Source organism: Cyanistes caeruleus, chromosome 4 (assembly GCF_971803275.1).
Source record: "Cyanistes caeruleus chromosome 4, bCyaCae1.hap1.1, whole genome shotgun sequence".
In the NCBI taxonomy this organism is placed as follows: Eukaryota; Metazoa; Chordata; class Aves; order Passeriformes; family Paridae; genus Cyanistes; species Cyanistes caeruleus.
Window position 1 is genome coordinate 60,650,272 of NC_141704.1, and position 26,350 is coordinate 60,676,621.

The 26,350-nt window shown below is 39.8% G+C and overlaps 1 protein-coding gene across 4 annotated transcripts in view; it reads left to right on the top strand.

Moving 5' to 3' along the window:
* Positions 1 to 26,350, top strand: part of VWF (von Willebrand factor) — a 153,709-nt gene that overhangs the window by 83,304 nt on the left and 44,055 nt on the right. For all 4 annotated transcript variants that reach the window (XM_086885151.1, XM_086885149.1, XM_086885148.1 and 1 more), the window contains 12 exons: positions 88 to 191; positions 3,359 to 3,497; positions 5,027 to 5,161; positions 8,512 to 8,661; positions 9,310 to 9,450; positions 11,022 to 11,141; positions 11,670 to 11,826; positions 12,388 to 12,546; positions 13,485 to 13,620; positions 16,691 to 18,036; positions 18,778 to 18,897; positions 20,181 to 20,324. In XM_086885151.1, the coding sequence (XP_086741277.1) occupies positions 88 to 191; positions 3,359 to 3,497; positions 5,027 to 5,161; positions 8,512 to 8,661; positions 9,310 to 9,450; positions 11,022 to 11,141; positions 11,670 to 11,826; positions 12,388 to 12,546; positions 13,485 to 13,620; positions 16,691 to 18,036; positions 18,778 to 18,897; positions 20,181 to 20,324 (2,851 nt within the window). The remainder of the gene's footprint in view (positions 1 to 87; positions 192 to 3,358; positions 3,498 to 5,026; positions 5,162 to 8,511; positions 8,662 to 9,309; positions 9,451 to 11,021; positions 11,142 to 11,669; positions 11,827 to 12,387; positions 12,547 to 13,484; positions 13,621 to 16,690; positions 18,037 to 18,777; positions 18,898 to 20,180; positions 20,325 to 26,350) is intronic.

A 26,350-nucleotide genomic window follows, 5' to 3' on the forward strand; every position in this document is an offset into this window, starting at 1 on the left:
TTCTGGGCTTGCTCCTGGCTGCTTGCTCGACCTGCACATGGCCAAGTACCAACAGCCCCGTGTGGTGACAAATTGTGTTTTGCTTAGGTGCGGCATGAAAACAAGTGTGTTGCTCCTGAGAGGTGCCCGTGCTTCCACAATGGAAGAGAATATGCCAAGGGAGAAACAGTGACTAAGGACTGCAACACCTGGTGAGCCACTGGAAGGGTGTTCTTTTCTTTAGGGGGCCTGTTTCTGCTAACACCAAATATTGTTTGCTTAACAGATCTCTTTTATAGAAAACCAGTTTTTGCTGCATAGTAATTGCACAGACAACACGTTCCCTTTATGTGTTGCATAAAGATCCAATAAAATTCCTGGCAAAGTCTGGCAACCTCTACCTTGTGCCCTACAAATAGTTGTGTGTCTGTGTAACTCCTCTATAGGCTCTAGATAGTGGATTTTGCAACACAAGATAACAATATAGGACCTGTATGCTTTGGGGTGGAAGGAATGGAGCCTGGGCTTTGTCACTAAACTTTGCTGTTCTGTTTCCCTTTTTGTTTCCTTTTGTTTTGTCTGAGACCCTTCAAATCAGCCATTTTCAGCCAGAAGGGGTGGGATGCACCATCTATAATATGACAGGAGCTCTTTCAGCAAATGATAAAGAATTAGGAAAGGGACAGGGTCGAGCTTTAATATCTCAAAAGAGTGCTCTATCCATTGATATATTAAAAAAGATGAAAATAAATGGAAAACTGGTACTTTCTTAGAAGAAAGAAGTGAGTGCTCTGTGTCTTTCACCATTATCCTGCTTGGTTGCTAGAAAAGGATTTATATGTCCAAAGGGGAGTTCTGGGCTGCTCAGTGTGCCTGGAGGGAAGCCCTCAGCACAGGCTTTGGTAAGGTACAGTGGGCCACTTTTGGCTTCTCCTGCACAGCACATTGGCTGCACTAGAGGTGCTTTGTTTTCTGTGTGTGTGTGGGGAATGATGGCTCTTTCCTTTGGAGCTCCAAAAGTCCAGGGTATAGGACATTCAGCCACTAGTGGTGTGAGAAATCTGTTTTCTTTTAAGTTCATACTTGAGAGTCTGTTTTGCATTCTACCCTAAATGTCCCTGTCCAGCTCTGTGGCAATCCCAGGAGCAATGTTTATCATTCTCTGTATGACTGGGGAGAGTTGGGTCAGAGAATCAGCACCACTGCATAGTCCAAGGCTTGATTTTTGTTTGGTATGCTGCTATTTGAATAACAAATTTGATTTCAAGATTTGCATCTTTTAGCTAGTGGGACTGCTCTGAACTAGCGTAAGTTAGCCTTGGATGAAGGTTTTATATGGAAGTACTGACCTCACAGTGTTTTGTTTCATTTCTTTCCTTTGCAGCTACATCTAACAATGTGCATCCATGTACTGTAAGGAAACTTGGGGAAAAACAGGCTTGAAAGGGAAAGAGATGGAAGAGAAATGGATGTTTTTGTCTAGATACATATTCTATAACCTGCTTACATTGCATTTAGGTAAAAATGATTCAGCTGAAAAATAGACACTGAAAATTTTATTGAAACAAGAAGAGTACAGCATGAAACTCCTCAGTGTTAATAAATTTGAAAGGTTCCTCACAATAACCATGATCAGCCTTTATATTTTCAACTATTCCTATAACCTTTGATCTTAAAGTAGTCACAAGTGTGTTGCTTTATTCTTGTAACTGCCCACTTAATTCTGGCAATACCATTATATTTCCTGAAATACATAGAATTTCCTTCAATATCAGGGTCAAGAAAATGTTAGAAATCAGCCTTTTTCTCACTAATAAGAAGTTCTTCCTCAAATTTTAGGTGTTTTTTGGGAATGTGAATGTAAAATTGGAAATAAGGTCCCTTCAAAAATGTCACTAGGGCTTTTTTGAACTATGTGACTTTGAGAAGTTTCCTGATAGTTCTCAGCAAATATCAAGTCAAATGTCCTTTAGAAAGTGATATAGGAAATTACTATTGCTTTGAGAATTGATTGAGAGTCTGCATTTTGGAGGTCGAGATCTTCCTTTTCTTTTGCTTTTTGTACTGCTGTTGCAGGAGTTCTCATTCTCACTTGTTCTTAGCCAGATGTGAACACCTGCAAAGGCAATATATGAGCCAGAGGTGTCAGATTTGGCATTTACATCCGACTTGACATATGGGAGACCCTAATTCATGAACAATGGAATGTCTCCAAGCCTAAGCCAGTGGCAAACCTTCTGTTATGCAATGTATTGGGAATTCATTGTGGAGCTCAATGAAAATCTTGGAGTCACACTTGTGCAGCAGTGCTCAGCAGAAAATTGCTAATCTGAATTTAACCACCCCACGCCCCTTATAATCTGTCCATGCATGTATTTACAAGATTTTGCTCTTGTCTGTTAGCAGAGAATTCATAGAAGAGGGGGGGCAAGAGGTTTCATGTTTCTGAAATCTCATTCTTTGACGAAAATGTCTTGCACAATATTTATTATGATGTGAAATGTTACCAAGACTAAATAATGTTTATGCTAAGGTTAAAGCATTATTAGAGAACTCAGTTCAGTGCCCGGTTTTTCCTTTGGGTAGCAATTTGATCTTGGGAAAGTACTTGAAGTTTTTATGTCTGTAAAGCATGGATAGAATTCCTCTTTCCCTGCCCTCACAGAGCTTGATTAGAAAATTCCTGGGGCAGTGATGATATCTATCTGCATTCATGGAGCATTTAGTGGATGAATGTTTTGCCATCCTTATTAATTAATTATGAATCCTAATTAATTATTAAATTATAGTTATTAGATGTCGTGTCAAATGGTATTCTAACTCTCCACTGATTGTGAGTTGTATTTTATTTGCACATTCTTTTGCTAGTTAGCAAATCAATTTATTTTCACTGATCAAAAGCCTGTGGATGTCAAGGGAAAGTTCCCCTTTCATATTTGCAGCTTCTGTAGCAAGGTTGTGGTCCCCCAGGATAGCTCTGGGAAAGGAAAAGAGTGGTGGATGCTCTGTTTTGCTGAAAGGGTACTTGGAGCAGACCAGCATATCCTAAATAAAATTCTAGTATGAAAGAACATTGCAGCAGACTCTGTCCTGAACTATTTTGTTATAGGGAAATTCAAACCATGCAGTATAAGCTACACACAGCTTATAAGAAACAGAGAAACACAACCTTTATTCATTTAATCTTAATGCACTGTTTGGATTTATGCACCTACTGCTAACATATGCTGATTTATGTTAATGAGAGAACCTCTCATCTGGTGGTAGAGACCTCCCGGAGGCAGAGTCTGTGGCACTTTCACTTTGCCTAAAACACTTTTCATTCTCTTGCTTGTTATTTACATTGAGATAAGGACAATTTCTTCCTTTTTTGTTACAGCATGTGCCAGGGGAGGAAGTGGGAGTGCACCAAGAATCTCTGTGATGGCACCTGCACTGCTATTGGTACAGCTCATTACTTGACATTTGATGGATTGAAATACAAGTTTCCAGGAAACTGCCAATATGTGTTAGCTCAGGTAAGAGTATGTCAAATGCTAAAACCGCCCAATCATATAAAAAGAGTTTGACACCAGGTGAGAAGCCCAGTGTTGGATAAAGCACAGTTAACTATTTCTAATTACTAAGTCAGATGTATAGTAGAGAAGAATAGAGCTTATTAATGCTCTATATTCTTAGAATTAATCATTAATTCTCAAGACATCTCATCAGAGATGTCTTGAGAATTTTGAAGAATGCATTGTGTTCCATAGAAATCAGGCTGTCATGTGCCCAGCTGGTCATTGTGAACCTTATGAGAGCACCTTGGTACAGAGCAGAGCTGTCTGAATCTCATCTTTAAAATGGAATTGTGGCTACCCACAAACCAGTGTTTTTTTCTTTTCCTCTTTATCCTGTAGTGGTAGTTTGCTGTCTGGCTGAGTGAGACAAGGAATATTCTCAGTGAACCTTCCCTAAATGCACCCAGAGCACAGGCTCTGCTCATTCCCTTCAGTATGGTCCCTGTCTTGTTCCATGCACCACCTGCTTGGAGAACCCTGACAATATCCATTTTCCTCACAGTGAGGAGGAGAGGGGGATAAAGGCAGAGCACACTAAAGCCAACTTTAGATTTGTGAATGCAGCCAGAATTTGGAGTTAATTAAGATAAAGGCTCATCTACATGCAAATTATCATGTATTTAGAAACGTCTGTGCAAACAAGGATTCATCTGAAAACTGAGTTTAAAACTAGATGGATTAAGTGCTGATTGATAACAGCTGTATTCTGTAGTTACAGTGTGATGTGTTTCTTGGGTGGGATACTCTTTTCCCTACAGAGTCCTCATGAGGCACATTCCAACTTGCAGTTCTGCTTAGGGAGGAAGGTATGATCTACTTGCCTCTGCCAGGTCTTTGAAATATGCTCCCACCTTGATGCCAGCTGGATTATGTTTGAGGAGTGATTGCTTTGCCACTACTGAGAGCTCTGTGTAAAGGTCATATGGGCAGCAATACCATATGCTACTACATAACTACTTAAAATGGAATTTAGGTCTGTTTTCCTTTAATGACAGACACAGAGAGCTCCACACAGGGCCTTTGTCTTAAAAGGTGTGTACTGATAAAAATGAACACAACCAAAAAATAAAATCTAAAAGGCCAGAGAGATATGAGTTATCATATAAATGCAGTATGAACTCTCCAAGGATCTCAGAAATATTTGACTTAGAAGAAAATCAAATACATTAAGTTGTGTATTCAGATATGCCCTGTGCCCATCATACATCTTAAATATCACACATAGAGTAACATTGTGTATTCTCCCTGCCAAAAAATACTCTCCAAATTATGCATGTCTGTTACTGACAGAGTGTGTTCCACTTAAGAGATGGAACACATGAATATCAGTGCTAAGCATAAACTAAATGAACATGGCGTGCCAGTATATATCCTACTGACCACAGGTTACACAGTGTTGTTTGAGGCTTCTTTTTTCTCTATGTTTTCCCTGTATGTATTTTTCAAATACTCTGCATTACTGACTCATTTATTTTCTTATCTGATAGGACTTCTGCAAGGGTGACTCTGGAACATTCCAGATACTCATTTCGAATGAAGGTTGTGGCTTCAGTGGAGAAAAGTGCACCAAAAGGGTTATCATTTTGTATGAAGGAGGGGAAATAGAGCTGTTTAATGGAAACGTATGTACTCTTCCTTTTTCTTTCCTATTTTTTTTGGAAAATAATTTCAGATTGTTCAGTAAACTGAGGCAGGAATGACCTCATGCTCAGGGATTCTTGATAATAAAATGAACAGATTAGCAGGTTTATATTTATCCATTTTATTTCTAGAGGTATAATGCTATTTTGGTATTTCTGCTTGATGCCAATCAGTTTATCTCAGATAATCATAGAATGGTTTGGGTTGAAAGGGACCTGAAAGATTACCCAGTTCTACTTCCCTGCCATAAGCAGGGACACCTTCCACTATCCCAGGTTGCTCAGAGCCCCATCCAACCTGGCCTGGAACACTTCCAGGGATGGGGCAGCCACAGCTTCTCGGCGCAACCTGTGCCAGGGCCTCACCACCCTCACAGGGAAGAATTTCTTCCTCATATCCAAACTAAACCTCCTCTCTGTCAGTGTGAGGCCATCTTCCCTTGTCCCACACCAGACCCTTGAAAAGAGTCTCTTTCTCTTTTGTAGTCCCTTTAGCTACTGGAAGGCTGCAATAAGGTCTCCCTGGAGCCTTCTCTTCTTTAGGCTGAACAATTCCCACTTTTTCAGTCTTTTCACAACAGAGGTGCTCCATCCCCCTGATCATCTTGATGGCCTCCTCTGGACTCATTCCAACAGCTCCGTCTCCTTCATATATTGGTTGCCACAGACTCTTTCTAAACATGGTTTGTCAAAGCTTGTTTCCAGCAACTTGAAGTGCTAGGAAGGGTTAAGAAATGACCGACCTGTGGCTAGTAAAACATCGGAGCTAATTTAGCAATCTGAAGGACTAAGCAAACACACTCAAAAAACATCACTGCTCAAGCAAGTTGATGCTGAAATGTCAGCTGTCCTTCGCCCTGTTAAATTGCTGGGTGGAATATCCACCCGACTATATTCTTCTTTTTCTTCCCTTTTGCTACTAACAAACATGGAAGAATTAACCAAGGATCACTTCCACCTCCAATGTCTCTTCCCAGCAGGAAATGAGCTTTCCAGAGGGCTTTGCCTTGAGCACTGTAACAACTCATGCTGCCTGTGAGCTCAACCACTGCAGAGCTGCAGTGGATTATTGTTTCAGTCGCTGCCTTTTCAGAAGTCCTGTGCTCTGAGCTGGTGTCTGGACCAGAGATTTGCAAGAATGTTCCTAGTGAAATGTGAAACCACTCTACATTTGCCTTGTTTTGGGTTAACAGACAAAGCTGTACCAGGTTTGGAATTGCCTGCAAATTGCCACTGAACCTTGGCAGGAACACAAAAACTTCTATTAAACGTGTCTATGCACCTTGACAGCATAGGATCCATGTAGGCTTTGGGTGCTGCAGAAATGAACACAAGACATATTGGTTGTTCTGTGCTTTATTTCTACTGCTAAAGAATCCCTGGCTTGGGTGAGGGTGAATAGCAGTACAGGGATCATTCCATTGAGCTGGGCTTGGTCTGAAAGCTTCTTTAGGTGACAGATTTTCAGAAAAGCTGTGATTCCATTTGGATACGTAAGAAGGGCCAGAAGAAAACAGCAGGTGATTTAGGCATCCAGCAGCTCCAGCATCAGAGAGTGGTTCCTGAGAGAGCCTGACCTTGTAAGACCTAGGTCTGTATTGCAGCACTGTCCATATAACCCTGAGAGAATTTTTAGCTGTCTTCTCAGAGAGTTTAAGGCTCAGTGTAATAATATCTAGAGCAGGTTTGCTTAAAATAACAACAACCAAAAGACATTACGGAAAACCAACTGATATGGAGATCTTAGGCAAATTCTTATTCAGTGATGACTTTCTACACTCCTTTTCCACAAGAATCCTTGGAAGCAAGCAGAAGAATTAGTATTATTTAGTGTATATATATAGTATTATATAGTATATATATAGAATATAGGGTTTTTTTAAAAACATTAAAATGTTTCAAATTAACATTGTTTTAAGATGATATGTTTTGGGAGCAGCTTCTACTGCTGCTACTAAGTAGGGGTTTAATTGACATGTTACAGTTCTGGCTGACATTTTTTAAAAAAATAAAATAATTTTTGCTTTTCTGAAACAAAACTGCGAATTTGCAAGGTCAAAAGTTTATTATTTCATGGCTGGGCAAAAAGCCTCCATAAATAAAAATTCTGTAATTTATGTCAACCCCCCAGCTGAACTTTGTCCTCTTCTTTTTTTTGTAACCCTCTGAATTTGGAAAGACAGAGACTGTTCTAGAATTTTAAGTGGTCAAGTGACTATATTATGTAGTAATATGTTGAGCATAGGAGAAAGTTAAAAAGTTTTCAGTACCTAAAATATCTTTTAATATCTTCCCTAAAGACACTGAAGTCCTTCTTAAGAAACCCGTGGAAGATGTAAACTGTCTTCTCTGGGAAAAATGTTTCTGATGATAACTCAGAGATGAAAAGAATTGAATTGTGGTGCTGAACTTTTACTGACTTGAGCAAGAAGGAAATGGGATAAGGAAATATAAGAAAGTGGGATAAGGAAATATTTTGCCCTCAAAGCAGGAGAGTGGCTGAATGGTTTCTGGACTCTTCTTTCTCCCTTACATTAATTTCTATCTGTACTGATTGAAAATTTTCATCTGCCTCTTCCAGAACTAAGTAGTTAATGCATTAATGGTGCTTAAAGTAGCAGCCATGCCAGACTTTTCTTTCTAAATGTGATTAATATTCCTATTAGAGATCCCATAGAAAGGGGATTGTGGTTTGAAAGAGAGCATTTTAAATTAATTTCTTGAATTCTTAGTAGCTGGAGGCAGTGAATTTGCAGCCAGATGGAAAAAGAAAGAGGCACACAGGGGAAGGGAAAGTGATGGAAAAAATGAATTGACACTGAAAGGAATCTCTCTGGGATTTTCTTGTTGGTGTAGTTGTTGGGAAGAAAGTCCTTCCTGACTCCAGAATAAGACTGGTCTTTCAGAGGCCACTGATATGAGTGGTTCTCCCAGTTCCCATTACAGTGGATCCAGAAGAACAGAAATTAAATGTTAAGTTTCCTAAAAATAAAATAATAAAAAAAGCCCAAACCAACATGTGAACCATTCAGTGAACTAGTGACCAGTACTAAACTGGTAATTAATTGGGTACAACCTGTCTTTATCAGCCCTCCTTCATATGTTGTGTTATACCCTGGGACCACATTCAAAGACTTTGGAAATGGGATGAGATTGAAATATTGTACTTGTATCCCAAAATTCTGGTTTTCTCTGGAGTATCTGGATAGTGCACGGAAACTCTCTGGAGAACAGGATGATTGGAAGCACCTGGTAATGTGTCCCACTGGAAAATCACCTACTTTAAAACATGAGAGATGCTGCTGATAGCATAATGTGTTTCTCTCATTCAGGTAAACATCAGGGTACCTCCAAAGGGCGAAAATGATAATTTAGATGTCATCAAGTCTGGCCGTTATTACATTGTTTTACTGGGCAAAAGGATCAGTGTGACCTGGGACCTGGCCATGGGAGTCTTCATTATCTTAAAAGGCAATTTCAAAGTAAGTGTTTTTTGCTTCACTTCTTATTCTCACTAAAGATTGCACTTAACCTGTTCCTGGGGAACAGCTTTTTCTCTTTTTTCAAAATGTAGATTTTAATGAAATATTAGGAACTTGTTCAAAAATGTAGGGGTTGTTTGGTAATACTGAAGGACCGCCTTATTTTCCTGGTTGTTCAACTATAAGTGCCAAATCCTGGGTCATTGGAAATGAATTATGACAGAAAGAATGAGTGCTGTGGGGCCTCACAATAACCACGCCTTGAGGGATTTCTTCTGCAGTCAAGAAGATCAACATAAAGAGCCAGATTTACTGGTGATGGTGGTAGGGCAGTGATCTCCAAAAATTCAATGTGATTGCAGGGACACACTCCAAGCCGAGCCACAGGGCACTGCTCATTAGAGCAGTCCTGCTTTCTGGAGGCCTTGGGGACAGCATAGTCCAGCTTTCAGTAAAACAGAATGGGAATGGGAGCCACACAGCTCTTTGGGAGAGACTGTCTGTTTTAGTGGCCTTGGCAAAGTCATGAGTAATTCAGTTTTTAAACTTCATGGCATTAAAGCACCAGGCTAAAAAGACTTCTTAACAAAACCCTAAACTGGTCTACAGATGTAAGATTAATGCTTTCTGTGTTTTTTTCCCTGCAAGGATCAAGTGTGTGGTCTGTGTGGAAATTTTGATGGAATCCAAAACAATGATTTGACCAGCAGCAGTGAACATCTTGAAGTAGATCCAGTTGACTTTGGGAATTCTTGGAAAGTTAATTCCCGCTGTGCTGATGTTGCAAAGGTGATTGTGAATGAACTGTGAAAACTAATTAGTGTAGGTTACAGTTACACTGAAGAATGGACAGAGAGCTTTGAAAGGATTAAAATACATAGAAATTAACTCCTTCCCCCATGTTTTTTCCAAATAGTATTATTTCTTTAAATCTGGTGAAAGGTCAATTAACTTAAGTAAAGCCTCTAGGCTGGCTGGCTTCAGAGGAATGTTAAAATAGCCAATTTGTATGGTAGAAACTGTTCCTAGAGTTATCCAGCCCAGATGCTTGAAATCCAGCTATCACTGGAAATCTCATTTTAGAGTTTAATCTTAAAAAAATAGGTATAATTTTCAGACAGGGGGAGTTCAGATAAAAATTTTATTTTTTCCTATTCAAATTTCTATATCCCAAGATATCTTATTCTCTCCATTACAAAGCATGGAATACATAGGTTAATTTCTGTATGATTTATTTTTTTTTAGTAAAGAATATTCAGTTTTTATTTTCAGGTTAGAAAGGCTTGAACAGAAAAAGCAGGATACAGGAGGGGATGGGAGTCCTTATTGCCATCCATCATTGCCTGTGCATTTTGGGGAGGATAGCTTCTTTCTAAAAGTATTATCTATGTCCCAGTGCTGGGCATTTCTTGGAATGCTAATTATACTACACATAAGAGTCTACCTCCTGTTTTCCAAACACAGAGTTTTGCAAGAATGATAGTGAATAATAAATTTGTATGTAGCTGACAAATGAACCCCTAAGTATTTCCAAATGAAATGTGCAAGGAAACATCTTGAAAACAACTTGTTTTGACATTTGTAAAACAAAGCATTTAATTCAGCTGAATTTTTTTTCCCTTGAAAATTTGTCCAAGTGATCAGGGGCAGAGGGGTGGAAAAATCCTTCTTTAGATCTTTTCTTACAAGATTTAAATTACCAGAAAAATACACTGAAGTATTCATTCTTGATCGTGTGAAATCTTCTGGGGTAGTTGCTCATTATGTGCCAGTGTGACATAGCCACAATATTACCTTGCTGAATGTCACTTTTTTTCATATGACTTGATTGAAGCGCAGTAAGAAGGTGCAGTACTGAGGAGTGAGGCCGCAGTGTCAGACTGAGAAGGAGCAGCTTCTCATTTCACTGTCATAGGCGCAGGACAGGACCTGCAGGGTGTTGCTGTGTTAAATTCCCTGTCAATGCTAGTGCTCCTTGTTCTTAGATAAATTAAATGGGAGGAGGGAATACTGAGCTGTTTTTATTCAGCAGTCTGCTGGAATCTGATCATATTTTTAAGTCTCATGGACCTTCTGAGAAGTTGTGGATAATCATTTGTCAGGATGGGTGTTTGGTACAGTGGGTCTTCCTGTTATCAAAATACCTGAGTTAAGACTTCAGGATACAAGTAAGAGCTGGAGAAAATCAAGGAGGTGATCTGCTCTGCTGCAGCAGGATCTATGTGTGTTGTACAGCAGGTTGAAACATTACTCAAAGAAACAATTTCCTTTGCTAGTGAGTCTCTTACTTCAATTTGAAGACTCCCAAGGTCCTGAAGACAAGGCTAATGTAATCTCTACTTGTCTCTTACAATATTAAGCCCAACCTGGAACAGACCTTGATGTCTCCACTGTGTGGTGGAAACATAGTGAAGCAGATGATGGTAGAAACATCATGCAGCATTTTGTCTGGAAATGTCTTTGAAGAATGCACAAAATTGGTGAGTACTGGGTCACGTGTTTCACATTCTTCAATGCAACATGATCTTTGCTGGCATTGATTACAGCTGAAGGAAAAAACATAGTTGTGCTGACAGCACATTGGACTTGGTGCCGGCTTGATGGTGTTCTCATCTCTCACCTTGTCCTGTAGCTGATGCTTTATGGGAAAATGCACCCTTATGGGAAAATGCACCTATTAAGCTGTGAAGTAACTTCTTCCCAAGGGAAATGTTACTGTACAGTCCAGAGACTGCACATGAAGTAAGGCCTAAGGGTTAAGGTTTGAGCTGAGCCAATGCAATGCCATTCAGGCTGTATTATACCCAGTCTGCTGCATGAGAGGAATGGGGACAAGGCTTAAAAATATTAAGTGATCACAAACTGCCATCCTTGCTGACATCAGCAGAAAGATTTGCACTGATTTATGTGCCACCTTGAGCCTTGGCAAGTGGAACAGCCAAACCATCTGAAGGCTAACAATATGTACAGGAAGGAACTGTCCTGTGCCTTGTGTTTCTCTCCTGTAGGTGAATCCGGAGCCCTACATTGACATTTGCCTATATGACACTTGTGCTTGTGAGTCTGCTGGGGACTGTGCGTGTTTCTGTGACACTATTGCGGCCTACGCACACGCCTGTGCACAGAAAGGTGTTGCTGTTCACTGGAGGTCACCGACTCTGTGCCGTAAGTACAGAAAACATGAGGCAGAACTCTGTGAAAACGTTCAAAGTTTTGGCTCAGACTGGTTGGATTTAGCTCTGCTCCCACGGACATCCAGAGAATTTCACATTAATGGGGCTGGGTTTACAGCTCTCTTTGACTCTCCCACCCCCTGTTTATTTCTGTACCTGGCAAACCTGTTCCATCAATTAGAGGATGCAATAGCCTGTGGTAGAAAATTTAGAGGAAGAAATAGTTTCAGTAATATGGAGGTACATGTGCATTAAATAAGGTTTACAGTTTGGGGTTGTGTTGCACTTGCTATTACCAAACCTAAGAATTTCTGGTCTTGAGCAAGTATTTAATTGTGTGAAAAAAGATGTGATCTGCCTTGATTGTAGTCAAACAATAATGTAGTAAAAAAAAAAAAAATCAAAAAAATCTGTATTTAAAAGTGAAAATCTTTCTTTTTCTAGATATATGTGGTCCTCTTTGTCTTAGTAAATTCTGAAAGGCATGGTGGATATACACTGTGGTTTGACTTTTTTTTTTTTTTTTCCTCCTCTGATTCTGTCCCTTGCATAGCACAAAGCTGTGAGGACCTGAATAGGCAGGAATTAGATTATCAGTGTGAATGGAGATATAATAGCTGTGGACCTGCTTGTCCTGTCACATGCCAACACCCCCAGGCTTTGGAGTGTCCTCTGCAGTGTGTGGAAGGATGCCATGTGCACTGTCCTGCAGGTAAACCCAACTTTTGATTTATTTAAGCAGCTTTTCTTCTTTGTAACAGGTTCACTGATGTGTTTTCACCACAATTCCTCACTGCCTGAGGAGGGAGGTGGTTGGGCATCTTGGTTTGGGTTTGTGAAATGAGCACAGTGTGTGAAGGGCATGAAGTGTTGCCCAGAAGAGGAGGATGAACCCATGCCAGCAAGGATGAGAGAGGATGGGAACAGCTTGATGAGACTGGAGGATTAGGGGCTGTGTGGCAACAGAGATTGTTGACTCTGTGGTTAAACTAGGATATGAATTTGTCATATCCTGGAAATTGATAAAATGCTCTGCTTCATGGCAGCTACAGCAGTGAAACACATTGCCTTCACCTGCTTATTACCTCCAAGATGCTCCTGAAAGTGCCCAGCTGGCATCCTCCCATGAGCATCAGCTTGCAGCTTAACTATTCCAGCAACTACCTTATAGAAAAGGAAAAAGAAAAAGAAGACAGGAAATATGGGACAGGGAGAAGAAAGGGAAGAGGGGAAACAAATAAGGTATTTTAAGACCCCAAGTAGCTATTCTGGGCCCTGGTATTTCTGATCAGAACAAGGTAGAGGATAGGAGGAGAAATAAATAATATACATGTAAAATGGAAAATGACATTTCCCCCATGTTACCAATATCCTGACATCTTCCAATCTTTGTTTTAAAGATATATATACCTTCTGTGTGGTGCTGGCAGGTATTACAATGGGTTAGGTGCTTTCAATATCTAAATAAAAGCCATTATGAGGGAAGAAGAGAGATACTTCTTGGTGTCAAGTTGGCAGTGGCCACAACACCAAGCAGAGTATTCAGGAGGTTTAAGCTCACCTCAGAAGTAGTTTTGCTTTTAACCCCATGACTAGTTTTACAGTTCATGACAACTGGCATCTTTATACTGCTCTGCTGTTTTGAAACAGGGAAAATACTCGATGAGCTGTCCCTGGATTGTGTCAGTCCAGAAGAATGTCCCGTGTGTGCAGTTGGAGGTGACAGGATCCCACGTGGAAGGAGAGTAGTTTTGAACAGAGATGATCCACAGCACTGTCAGTCTTGGTATGATGGGGTTGTGGAGGGAACCAGTATCCCCCTTCTGTAGGACGAGGGGTCAGGCATGAAGTACATCCTCATGAATAAGTTTATGGATGTAACTTTAAATATATACTCCAAAAGAAGCTTGGAAACCATCCGTTATGTCAATATCCCTTCACAGAGAACCCAGAGCTGAAGATTTTCAGTGACAGTAAGTTGGGATTATAGAATGTCAGCTGAATTGAAGCAAGTGAAATCCATAAATTCCTTCCAAAATGGCCTTTTCACATGTGTAGGTGGCCCTGGCTTCAGATGTTCCACTTCTTTTTGTGCAATATGTGACTCAACATCAATAAAGCTGTCAGACTCCTTCCTTCTGCCAGTGCTAAAAATTCCTGTGTGTAGTGCAAGGTCTGAATGTGCACTCAGTCTAGAACTTGCTGAGATTATTAGCAGTTGGAATTGTGTCCCATTACTGGAAAACCAATTTCCATGAGATACTAAGGTGATACCCGTGGTCTGATCCTGTATACAGGCATTTCCAAATAGGATAAAATGAATGACAGGGATTGTGATGCTGTGCACTGGGCAGGGTGAGGGTCATCAGTTACAATGCAGCAGAGACTGTTTTCATTTTGTTTAATCCCCCATGGCATACTATGAAAATTTGTCATTCTCTGGATATCTGGAGCATGGATGGATATTGTCACTAGTGACTTATAATGCCATGAATAAAAGATAGTTTTCCAACTTCTAAACTGATCAGATTTAATGGAAAATGAGTTGTAAAACTGCAGCAGCCATTAGCCCAGACCGACACCTTAGCTCCAAGTACTCTGAACCTCATAGAAGCTCAGAATGGCTACAAACTTGCAATTCCTGGTCTCTAGCCAGTGCTGGTGTGCAACTGAGCTATAAACCCAGGGCATGAGACTGTTAGGCTAATCAATTAAATACATTTTAACAATACACATGAAGAGACACAAATTCCATCAAAAGGTCAAAAAAGTGTCTTCTTAAATGAGTCTCTGTTCTCTAATTTTTGTAATTCTTAATAATAATTTATCTTAAATGTTGATACACTGGCTGCTGCTCACAAAAGATTTCAGAACATTAGGAAAACTTACCTCACTAGGGAAACATCCTTTTGCATAGCTGTCACCTAATTTAGATGCCTACACCATCTGTACAAACAATAGAAAATATTGCACAAAAATGAATTTCATAGCAAACATCCAAAGGAAATTGGAAACCCGAAGAGTCTTGTTCATATTAGGAGTAGAATAATAAATCTTCTGTTGCTGTATGTTAATGCCAAAAGTAGCTGTGCATTCTGCAATTAGGAAGACACTAAAATGAGCTTGAAAAGAACACAACGCTTAAATTAAAAGAACTTAAATGAAGGTGCCACACATAAAGTGAAGTATTTTCCTGGAAAATGGCACCTTCTTCCAGTATTGACTTACGTAGTGTGTACATCCTGGGTTTTCTCTGGAAGTGAAAACAAGTGTTTTTTGGTGGTTGCTCTTTTGTAACCTTTTCCTACTCTGTTCCTTGGACTGTCCAGTAAGACAAGGAGAATATATGGACTGGTTCTGTTCCACCCTGTGCCTGAGTGCAGTCACGTTCTTTTCTCTGAGAAGTGAATCTGGTCAGAGGGATGGAACACCTCTCCTGTGAGGAAAGGCATAGAGGGATGGGATATTCAGGTTGGAGAAGAGAAGGCTCTGGGGAGATCTTAATGTGAGCTTTCAGTGCTTCAGCCTATGGGGAAGATGGGTGCAGAGTTTTTAGCAGGGCCAGTTGGGGTAGAACAAGGGGTGATGGTTTTAAGCTGAAGGATACTCAGTTTAAAAAAAAAATAAAATTATATGAGATACAAGGAAGAAGTTTTTTACAAAGGGGTTGGTAAAACACTGTCACAAGTTGCCCAGAAAGGTGCTGGATGTCCCATCCCTGGAAATATTAAAGGTCAAGCTGGATATGGCTCTGAGCAACATGATCTAGTTGAAGATATCCCTGCTCATTGCAGGAGAGTGGGACTAGATACACTTTAAAGGTTTTTTCCAGCCCAAACCCCTCTGTGATTCTAGAAGTAAAGAGAAATATGCAGCCAGGAATTAGAAGGTCAGAAGTGTTAAAACCTTGCTAAAGATGGATGAATCATAAATGAGTTAATAAAAGGTAGAGGGTGACAGAGGTGAAAAAGTTCATGGTGGTTCAGAACAATGAATAGTGGAAAAGGCAGAGGTAGGAGAAGGAAAGAAAATTGGGAGCTGAGATGGAAAAGGGAAGGGGAAAATGCACCAATGGATGTGAGTAGAAATGGTGAGGTAAGACATAGAAGTAAAAAGAGATAACATCTATGGTTGAAATAAAACATTTAATATGAAAATCTGGACTGAAAAAGAAAACATGGTAAATAATAAGAAGGTAAGAGAGACATAAGAAACAGTGCAGGATGAACATGTGTAAAAGCTGTATCCAAACCAAAATGAAGTCAAGAGAAAAACCCACCAGGAATGTAGAGCACTTTAGAGGTAGAGAGACTGTTAATTTTAGTTAAGGTTAAAATCTGTGTAAACCTGGCCCATGCACAGAGTTTGCTGAGTTGTATCAGGGGTAAAACATCTCTCCAACTCTAGGATTTTACTTGCTGTTAGCTGCCTGCAGTTTGCCTTATATTTTGATTCCTTGTGAAGCAAACTAGATCAGCGAGTTCAGTCCACCAGTGGCCTGTAGGTTGCTGTGCTGCTGATGCTCAGTGGTTCCTAAGCAGCTTCCAGACGTAGATCTTACTCTTTCTGCTAAAGACTGTTCTAAGGAGTTTCCTCTGACTAACACACTATAGTTGTTAGTGTTTCCTGAATCTAAACAAACATCCAGGAACATAGGGGATTTAGGTGTACATGTGGCAAGTTGTGGGGAATTGGGGTGGGGGAGAAAAAAATTATTCACATCATGTTTTGGTTTCATTGCAGTTTTGAGATATTTGGTTTTGTATTGGTGTTCTTTTATAATGTGTGGATGACTTGCTATAAGCATTGCTTTTTAAGGTTAAATTTGACATTTTTCTGATTTGATGATTTTTTAGTCTATGTGAAGGGAAGAACTTAACCTGTGTGGACTGTGAGCCCATAGAGAACACCCTAACTCTGACAACACCTATTCCAGAGGAGGACATTGAGTTACCAGCCAGTGCATACTCATGCAGCAAGATGATGGACTTGGCCTTCCTGGTTGATGGCTCCAGTAAACTCTCAGAGGAGGACTTTGAACAGCTGAAGACTTTCATAATTGGTGTGATGAAAAAACTCCACATCTCTCAAAAAAAAATCCGAGTGTCAATTCTGGTGTATAGGGCTGGTCCCACCATCTATCTTAACCTTAAAGATATCAAAACAAATTCTCAGATGAGAAGAATTGTCCAGAACATAAAATACACAGGTGATAAAGAAGCATCTGTCTATGAGGTCTTTAAATACACTGCGTTGCATGTGTTTGGAAAAGCAGAAAGGACCAATGCTGCCAAAATTGCAGTGATATTTATAGCAAGCAAGCCTCAAAAAAAAATCCGTGACATGCTTGGATTTTTGAAGACTAGAGATATCACAGTAATACCCGTGGGGATTGGGCCACATATCAATGTGGATCAAGTCAAGTTCATGGCAAAGATGTTTCCAGGTAGCAGAGCCTTCCTAGTGAGCAATGTGTTGGAGTTAATGGATAATAGAGATTTCCTCATTGATCATCTGTGTGGTCTTGGACCTGAAGAAAGTCTCCTGTTACCAGCTACATCTGCTCCAACCATGTCCAGTGTCATACTTGCCCCTTTGGGACTCACAGCCCTACCAGCTCTTTCAGAGAAGTCCCATCCCAATAGGCTGGATATTGCTTTTATTGTGGAAGGATCTGACAATGTTGGGGAGGAAAACTTCAATAAAGTCAAGAAATTCATTGAGAAGGTGGTCACAGGAATGAATGTGGGACAGGAAAATATTCATGTTACAGTCATGCAGTATTCAGAGACTGTCAATCTGGAGTACTCCTTTAGGGAAATACAGTCAAAAGAAAAAATTATCGAGAAAGTGAGGAGTATACCCTACCAGGGAGGGAGGGCTACCAACACTGGCAACGCCCTTGATTATATTTCCAAACATACATTTACATCAGTGAATGGGGGCAGGCAAGATGTTCCTCACTTGGTATATATGGTGTCATCCAGTCCTTCCACTGATGTTATCACACGACCTCCCAGGAGCATGAATGTTATTCCCATAGGCATAACCCCCGGTGCCAATATCCAAGAACTCAGAAAGATCAGTCAGCCTAATGACCCAATTATCTTGAATAGTTACAACAGACTTATTGAAGAGGCACCTGAATTAGTGCTGCAGTCGTGCTGCTCTCATGGGATGAGATTTTGGACCAAAATCACAGGTAAGATTGGATGAATTTTCTGTGTGATTTCCTTTTTTCTCTGTCGGGTCTCCTCCATTTACCCTGTGCACCACTGAAATGTAAAGGGTTCCCTTATCTGGTTTGGTGTCTTGTTGTCGTAACACCAAGGAAGGAATATTTATCTTCTCTGAAGGCTGAGGACGCTGCCTCAGTCCAGCAGAATTGAGCCCCTGCAGTCTGTTTTCTGTAGGCTCAAAGTCCTTGTGTCCTTTTGGCAGCAAAGTACAGCAGCTTTCATACAGGTTGGAGAGTGACAGAAGAAAAACATTCTCCTATCTTTATTATTATTATTCTCTGCTTAAAATAATGTAAAATTATACTTTTTTGTGAGGAGACATTATTGCAAACTTTTTTTTCATCTGTTTGCTTAGGAGTGAGGAGAGTATTCTGGGTTTTTTTGTTTATTTTTTTGTTGTTGTTGGTTTGGTTTGGGCTTTTTTTGTTGATGTTGTCATCTGCTGTTGGTTTTTGTTTTAGTCTCCTATGAGTAAAACAGAATCAGTAGAAGAGCAGGAATTGAAATATCCATGTATCCCACTGGATATGAATCTCAAGGCTTTCATTAAGGGGGCATCCCTTATTGCTTCAACTGGTCATTATCCTCCTTTATTTTCCCAAAATGCAATTGGACCTACCCTTTCTACTCCTACCACATTAGCAGATGCTACTTTTCGTTATTATATATAAAATAACTTCTTTCCCTCCCCCTGTTACCCTCAGAGTTGTGCAACAAACCCATGGACATCATGTTTCTTCTGGATGGAAGTTCCAATATAGGAGCATTGGAGTTTGAGGAAATGAAAAACTTTGTGCAGGCATTTATTGAAAGTGTTGTGGTTGGTATGTATCTGCCTTTCAGCTCAAACACAGAAAGACGTTTTGTATTCTTTTGCTTGTAGGGGACAAACCAGCTTCTCAGTGGAGGTTTTTCAGTTCTTAATTTTAGATTACTCATTCCAATCCCTTAAAACACTGACTGCTCAATGTTTATTTCCTGACCTATGTGGGATGGCTGATGCTTTCTGGGAGTGCTAAACTCACTGTAATTGCAGAGTGTGTATTGATAGGGGGATACACATCTGGTTAGGCTATTCCTTATCTTGCATTATCAGTGCAGCCCACCTGGCAGAATGCCTTGTATTCTGCACATACGTGAAGGGATCATGTGGCACAGGGAGCAGTTTAGGACATTGTGTGGGTTGTACCAAGCCCATCTGCATGGCAGGGGCTACACAGGATCCTGTGTATTTCCAGTAGTATTTAACAGACATGGATTTTTTTTTTTTTTTTTTAAATCACAATTGTATTTTTTTGATCCAGCATTAAGCCATTTCCATGGAGCAACTGTTGTTATTTACAAAGCATTGATAAAGACTCATTGTGGTCTATAAATACCTTCAGTAGGAGGCCATGAAGAGAAGTACAGCCAATCACCATAAACAACATATTGCCTGGTTCAATTTTGCAAATCTGATATTTTTAACTATCTATATAAATGCTTTAATAGTTTTATTTGTACTTCTTACATAACGTATAATCAGAGTGGCAGAGAGGAGCATAATTTGGAATTTCTCTTCATTCCCCTTCACAGGTCAAGCTCCCTGGATTCACTTTGTTCCATGCACATCACTCCAGTGCTGTATGAGAGAGGGAACTGGGCATGATCCAGGAAGCATTGGAAATGATCTAGGGAGCTTAGCCCATCTGACAAATGAGGCATAAATCTACTGCTTGTGCTAAACAAAGTGCATGTTAAAAAGAAAAAAAAAAAGAAAAAAAGAGGGGGGTTTTAGACAATTTTAAAATGGGAAAGAATTAATACTGAATGGAGACCGATAAAGTGAAATTCTCCAGTTACCGTCATATTGATCTGGGCTATAATACTGCATGATGACTCCTGAGAGAAGGAGTATTTCAGCAGTAATTGCTAAATACTAAATAGTAATTCCAGCAGTAATTGCTTATTTTTTCACCAGGAAATAGTTCAGTTTTGATCTTTTCACACTCTGATGGAAAACCACTGTCTAGCTGTGCCTAATGTAAATCATGATGCCAACGTCTTCTTTAGATTTATTTTAAGACATTCACATGCACTGCCTAAAATGTTTATTTTCCTGCTTCAGGCAATTCTTCAATTCACGTGTCAGTTCTTCAGTATGCCAGGGAAAATAACCTAGAAATTTCATGGAACATGCCTCAAGAGACTGACAGGCTTGTAGAGATGGTGCAGGCCATTCAACAAAGGGAGCAAGGTCCTACAAGACTAGGTGAGTGATTTTGTGAATATTGGTGTTTAAACAAGACGGGGAACAAAATCCCAAGGAATGCTAAATACAGGCTGGCTGCAAGCACCAATATATGTCATTGTGGTGGCATTTCTTGTTAAGGTTCAACCTCTTGTTATGGTTCAATTTTCTCTATTAAAATGTATTCATAGGTTACACAAATTATGGTTTGTCTTTAATGTATCTTGGAAAGAAGCCTCGAAGTAATGCTCAGGATTTGCATTCATTATCTTTCAAGCAAGCAAAGCATAAATCAGAAGTAAAGACTTTGATCATTAACCTTTTAGTGCTGGTCAGTTGATTAGACATTTAGGAGCAGAACTGTTCATGCTGACTTCAGAAGTTGACCTTGACAGATGTTTGTGCTGAGCCAGTGTAACCCATCTGGCTGAAAAATAGCAAAACAAGAGTTGTATTCTGTGTGGTTCACTTCCCTCATTCAAGTTGCCACTCTGGTTCCACAGGGACCAAAGCTGGCACAAGACTGGGGATGGTGCCATGGAGCACAAGGATTGCCTAAGGCAACACCTCAGCTGAAGAGTTACTTGTGAAATGCCATCTTCTGTTCCAGACAGACAGGTCCACTTCAGTTTTCATGTGCTAAAACATCAGAGATTTCCCACTGGGTCTGTGGAAACTCAGTGCACACATGAATATCAGTTACAGGCTTCAGCAAAAAATGATTCTCCTATAGCATTTTGCACCAGATACCCTGAGAATTGGAGCCACATTTATTCCAGCAGCCACCTAGCATCAGGGTCCTGTAAGAGTTGAGGAATACACAGATTTTTGGGGTCTTTGGGCTATAAAGAGTTATTTGTACAGAAAAGTGTGAAATAAAATCTGACTTCCATAGTTCGCAGGAGGATTAGCTCTGATTGCCTTCTCAGCCTGGAGAAATAAAAATACCAGATGGCTGATGAGACTTCTATAGGCTCGTTGTGGGATGAATTGTTGCATACAAATAGATAAGTTTTGTGAAACCTTCCACGTAATGTGTAGAGAAAGCCACACGAACTGCAGGATAAACAAGAGCAAACATGGCCTTTGGGAAATGAAATGGGAGAGGCAGCCACATGACATCCTCGTTAGTGATTTGTTTATGTCTCATTGGAAAATGCTCAGAGATCGTGACCTAGGATGTGATATAATGAATCAAAGTGGAATAGAATAGAAGTAGTTCCTCCCAAATGAAGTAATGAAAATAAGTCACGGCAGTGCTGTCCTGCACCTTGTGATGTGTGTGAATGTGGCTGGCTGTCCAGGAGACAGCATTCCTGGGAAGTGCACGGTCACTCAGGCCCTTCTGTCTGAGCTCAGGCCTCTGGAAATGCAGAGGCTGCTTGATGGCTCAGTCTGGATGCGGCATTTTTGTAGGAAATCTTTTCTGGCCTTTGCTTGATCTGAATTTACCTATCAAAAAATAACATTGCTTTCAGACCAGAGCTTATTTGTATTTGCACTGGCTGCCGTATAGTAGAAGAACAATTCAGTGAAATTTTTATTCCATCTATGTTGATCCAAATTGTGGTATTTTGGTCCAAAAGCCTCTATTTGCAGAGGGCAATTGTTGCTGCCACTGCAAAAGTCTAATTGTAGAAAGCATTCCATTTCCTGCCTCATTTAGCCATAAGAAAGCTCCTGAGGAGAGAGAGAGATTTTAAGAAATAATGAAAAAGTATGTGAAGGCATAGAAAGAACAAGAAAGAGCAGCCGATACCACAAATCTTTCCCATGCTTGTGCAGTGGGGCCATTCAATAACATCAGGCAAATTTTGGCTCAAGTAACCTATCAAGATGCAGCTCTGGGGCTATTCAGACATCATGAAATCATGTACAACTTCACATAAGAAACAACTGAAGAAAAAAAAAAAGAAGGAAACTAACTAAACACTAAAGTGATGTGTGCAAGAGAACTGAGAATCATGTAAATGTGTCTCTGTTCAGCATTTGTGGGTGTTTAGGAGAGTCACAGGGAGCAGATTGAGCAATCCCTACAGTAAATACTGCTTAACACTTTATAAAAACATTATTTTGCTTCCTTATAGCCCTAGTAAAAGTCATTCATTTAGACTGAAATTTTCCTGCCTCAGCCTCAAAATTTGCAGGAAGTATGTTCTATGTGGCTCAGCTGTATAAAAGCATCTTTAGGGAAAGAAATATTTCCCTCCCACCCTCTAAGGGAAAAAAAAAAAAAATCTTAAATTTATATTTTTTCCTCCAAATTTCCATCATTATTAATATATTTGATTAGCAGCATTCAGCTTTGCTGTCAGGATAAAGAAGGTATAAATGTCTTTCTCCTAAACCTCCCCTGCGGTTTTGGAAGCAAAGGTCCCCCATCATCCCCAAATGATGCACTCTATATTGAATTTCTAAAAATCCTGCCCCCTGTCACCCAAGGCCAGAAGCTGTCCTGATCAGAGGGCAGCCACCCACTAACAGAGACTTTGACTTGTTCCACACAAATATTGCTGAACTGGTGGTGCCAGCTCCTTTTTGAAGCCAGTTTTGGCTGCCACTAATATCTTCCCTGAGCTGTTTTAATTCACTGCTCTTCAGGGCTTTTTTGTTTGCTTTTTTTTTCCTAGTTCATTCTTAAAAGGTTTGTGAGTTGAATGAGCTCCTGGTGGAGTCTGGGTTCATCAGAAGCCCGTGTTGATAAAAGAAACACAGGATTTGTGACCTGCAAGGGTGAGGTTTTTGGGGCCTGTTCCATTTAGTGATGTTGGACAGACAGGTTTCTGCTGCTCATGAAAGGTTCAGCACATGTTAATCAATGTGTGTTAATGCCAAAATATCAATATTCATGCGCCAAGAACTGACCACTTAAAGCACTGTGGGATCAATTTTCAATAGCTGATTTGTTTCAAAATTAAAATAATCTTATATTTTCAGTGAAAAATCCCAATTCAGTGCCAAGTGAAAATCCCAATTCAGTGCCAAGTGAAGAACCTAAATTAAGATACAAAGACCAGCTTCAGGATTATGGACCTGATCTAGTGGAAGGTATCCCTGAACATGAGACACCAACCCAAACTGTTCTGTGATTTTTATGATTCTATGATTATCATGAGGGGGAGTTGTTCCTGGTTAGGCAAGTCCTTCGTTAAATAGTTGCAGTCTGGAATACCCAGCATCTGGGCAGTGTTGGCTGCTTCTGTATCACTTCAGGTTCTGAGGAACCATTCCTTTTTAGTTTCTTTCCTAGCCAGCTTTCAGGACTTGTGAATGATCAAGATCTCTTGTGGTATTTTTTTTGGTCAAGATGTTGCAGAAATGTTAGAGAAACCACTGAGGCCACTTAAGGCACAGATTCACAAGTTTCCAGCAGGAACCTCCATCTAATTGGAATCCCCTATCTGTCACAACTCTACAGACTCTCAAGGGGCTTTACATTTAGTTTCTTTTTTCAGACAAAATTAAAGAAAATGATTGCAAAGGTTGCTCTTAGGAAGTTTTTGCTTTCCCTGAGGCATCCACCAAAACATTAAATGTCTATGTGTTCCATATTGGCTAATTCTGGGATGAATCTTGATTTTCATTTCTTGGATATATTTCATATATTTCTAGGCCATCTTGTGCTTATTCAGTTAATTCCATTATGTCCATGACTGCTCCCAATCCAATACTTGTGATTGAGCTTTAACACGTTTTTTTACACACTTTAACTCTCGCATCTAAATCATTAGTGAAACTATTCAATAAGGCAGAATCTAGTGTAATTCCCTGTAGACTCCTAGTAAACACCTCCAAACTCATTCAACAGATTGTCTTAAGTCCTTAAAGCTTGTTTATGTCTGTTTTATCAACTTGCAGTCCTTGCAGGCACCTCTGTGTGAAGCATCCTGAGTTGTTACTTCAGAATACAAACGTAACTTTAAAATCCATCAGGTGTCAAGTCAACCAGGAAAAGGTTCTTAAAAAGCATTTTCTGACTCTCAGAATTTTACCATCAAATGTTCATAGTCATTATTTAATGATTATTCCAAACATGAGCACTGAAGGATGGGGAGAAGATGCTGTTCTGTGCTTGGAATGATTGGTCTGTCCTTTCTAAAGTAGTCTGATGGTTCAATTGAGTGTTTGTTTTCCCTTTTTATTTACTTGTATTTTTTTCCCTGGATATGTCCAATGAGTGGCAGTTGTGCCACTACGGACTGAGCTGGAAGGCTGCTGGGGTCTCACCACCTTTAATGGGCTGAGGGAAGGGCTAAAATGGCTGAAAACAACCTGGGCTAGAGGAATATGTTCCTGCCCATGGCAGGGGAGCTGGAACTGGATGATCTCTAAGGTTCCTTCCAACCTAAACCATTCTGGGATGGACTTCATGTTTCCATGCTGTGAGCACTCTTTGCAGTCTTAATAAAGCCTTATGCACAGTGTTGTTTAAGTCAGTGTAAATACTTACATATTTCCTTTACTGGTATGACAATGTCAGGTTTCTGTTGTGTTGCAGTCTCACAGTATGAAAATGTTCAAGTGGGTTGATTTTAGCAGTGAATAGTTTTTACTGTGGCCTCTGAGGGATTTGGTATTTCTCCTCATGGCAAGATGGAGAGACGAAGAGCTTAGAAGTAACAACTTCCAGCTTGGGATAGGAACTTTCTGAATCCCTCAAGCAGGACAAAAGTGTTCATTTGATCATGTCTTCAGACACCTGGCTCTTTTCTCTAGGGCTGGCTTCAAAATAAAGGGAGAAATCCAAAGAGTTTTTACTATGCTAAATCCAATTTTCCATCCATTAAATTGAGTAACTACTTTTGGGGCCTTTGAAATAATCACTGGTTCTATTACAATGGTACTTGATTTCTTTATGAGAAATTATAAAAAGAATGGATTTTTTTTTTTTTTCAGTTTGCAAATATGTATGGAGTTTCTGAGCATTTTTAAAATTAATGTGTGAAGAAGGAAAATGGAGCTGGAGTGGCTGCTGACCACATGAACCACACAAAAGTCAAAGGGTCATTAAAGAAAACAAATACAAAAATTTCAAGTACTTTTCACAAACGAATAAAAAATCATCTTACTGTGCAAAAGCTTAACCTAAAAAATATTTGAAAGTTAAAAACCGAAACAGTTTTTCTGGTAATTATTTTAGGACCAAATAGGACCAAAGGGGAATGAGTCAATCTTCTGGCACAGTGACCATACTGGAGCAATCTCAGGGACTTTGAATATAGTCATATTTATTTGCTGTATTTTGTTTTATTCTTCATTATTTCTAGCTAATGTGCCCTTCTGTATCTAATATTTATCTCAACAACCATTTGTAGAAAGGACAGCTGTGTAGGACATGAGTTAATACCTGAGGTTAGTTATTTTTTGTGGTCCGGAATAGTAGTTTGTGAGATGCAATCACCATCACCAAGCTAATAATGGTGTTTTAAAATGTGTTTTGTTGCAAGTAGAAAAACATTCAAAATTTTGAGGTTTTCACTGAATATCCCACTGCTGTTGCTATGTTATTGAGTCACTGCATGGTTTGGTTTGAAACGGACCTTCAAAATCATCTAATTCCAAACCTTCTGCCATGGGTGGGGACACCTTCCACTATACCAGGCTGCTCAGAGCCCCATCCAACCTGGCCTGGAACACTTCCAGGGATGGGGCAGACACAATTTCCCAGGGCAGCCTGTTCCACTGGTGCCTCAGGACTCTCTGAGTAAAGAATTTCTTCATCACATCAAATATAAATTTCTCTTCTTTTAGTTTAAAACTGTTCCCCTTGTCCTATCCCTACCTGCCACTATAATAAGTTGCAAACAAATGCACTTATTATTATAAATTTTACTGTGAATTCCTCAGGCAAACTTATTTTTCCTCTGCAGTTATTGCAGATTACTCAGAGGAAATAACTCTTTCAAGTGTTTATTATTCATCAGTTACTGTTTGCCCTGAATGTCACATCAGTCAGGTTTCATTTCTACTTCCTGACCTGATAACTTCTAAACCCAAAGGAGCTTTTAAGAAACCTGCATATCATGATTCTCAGTATAAATATTTGT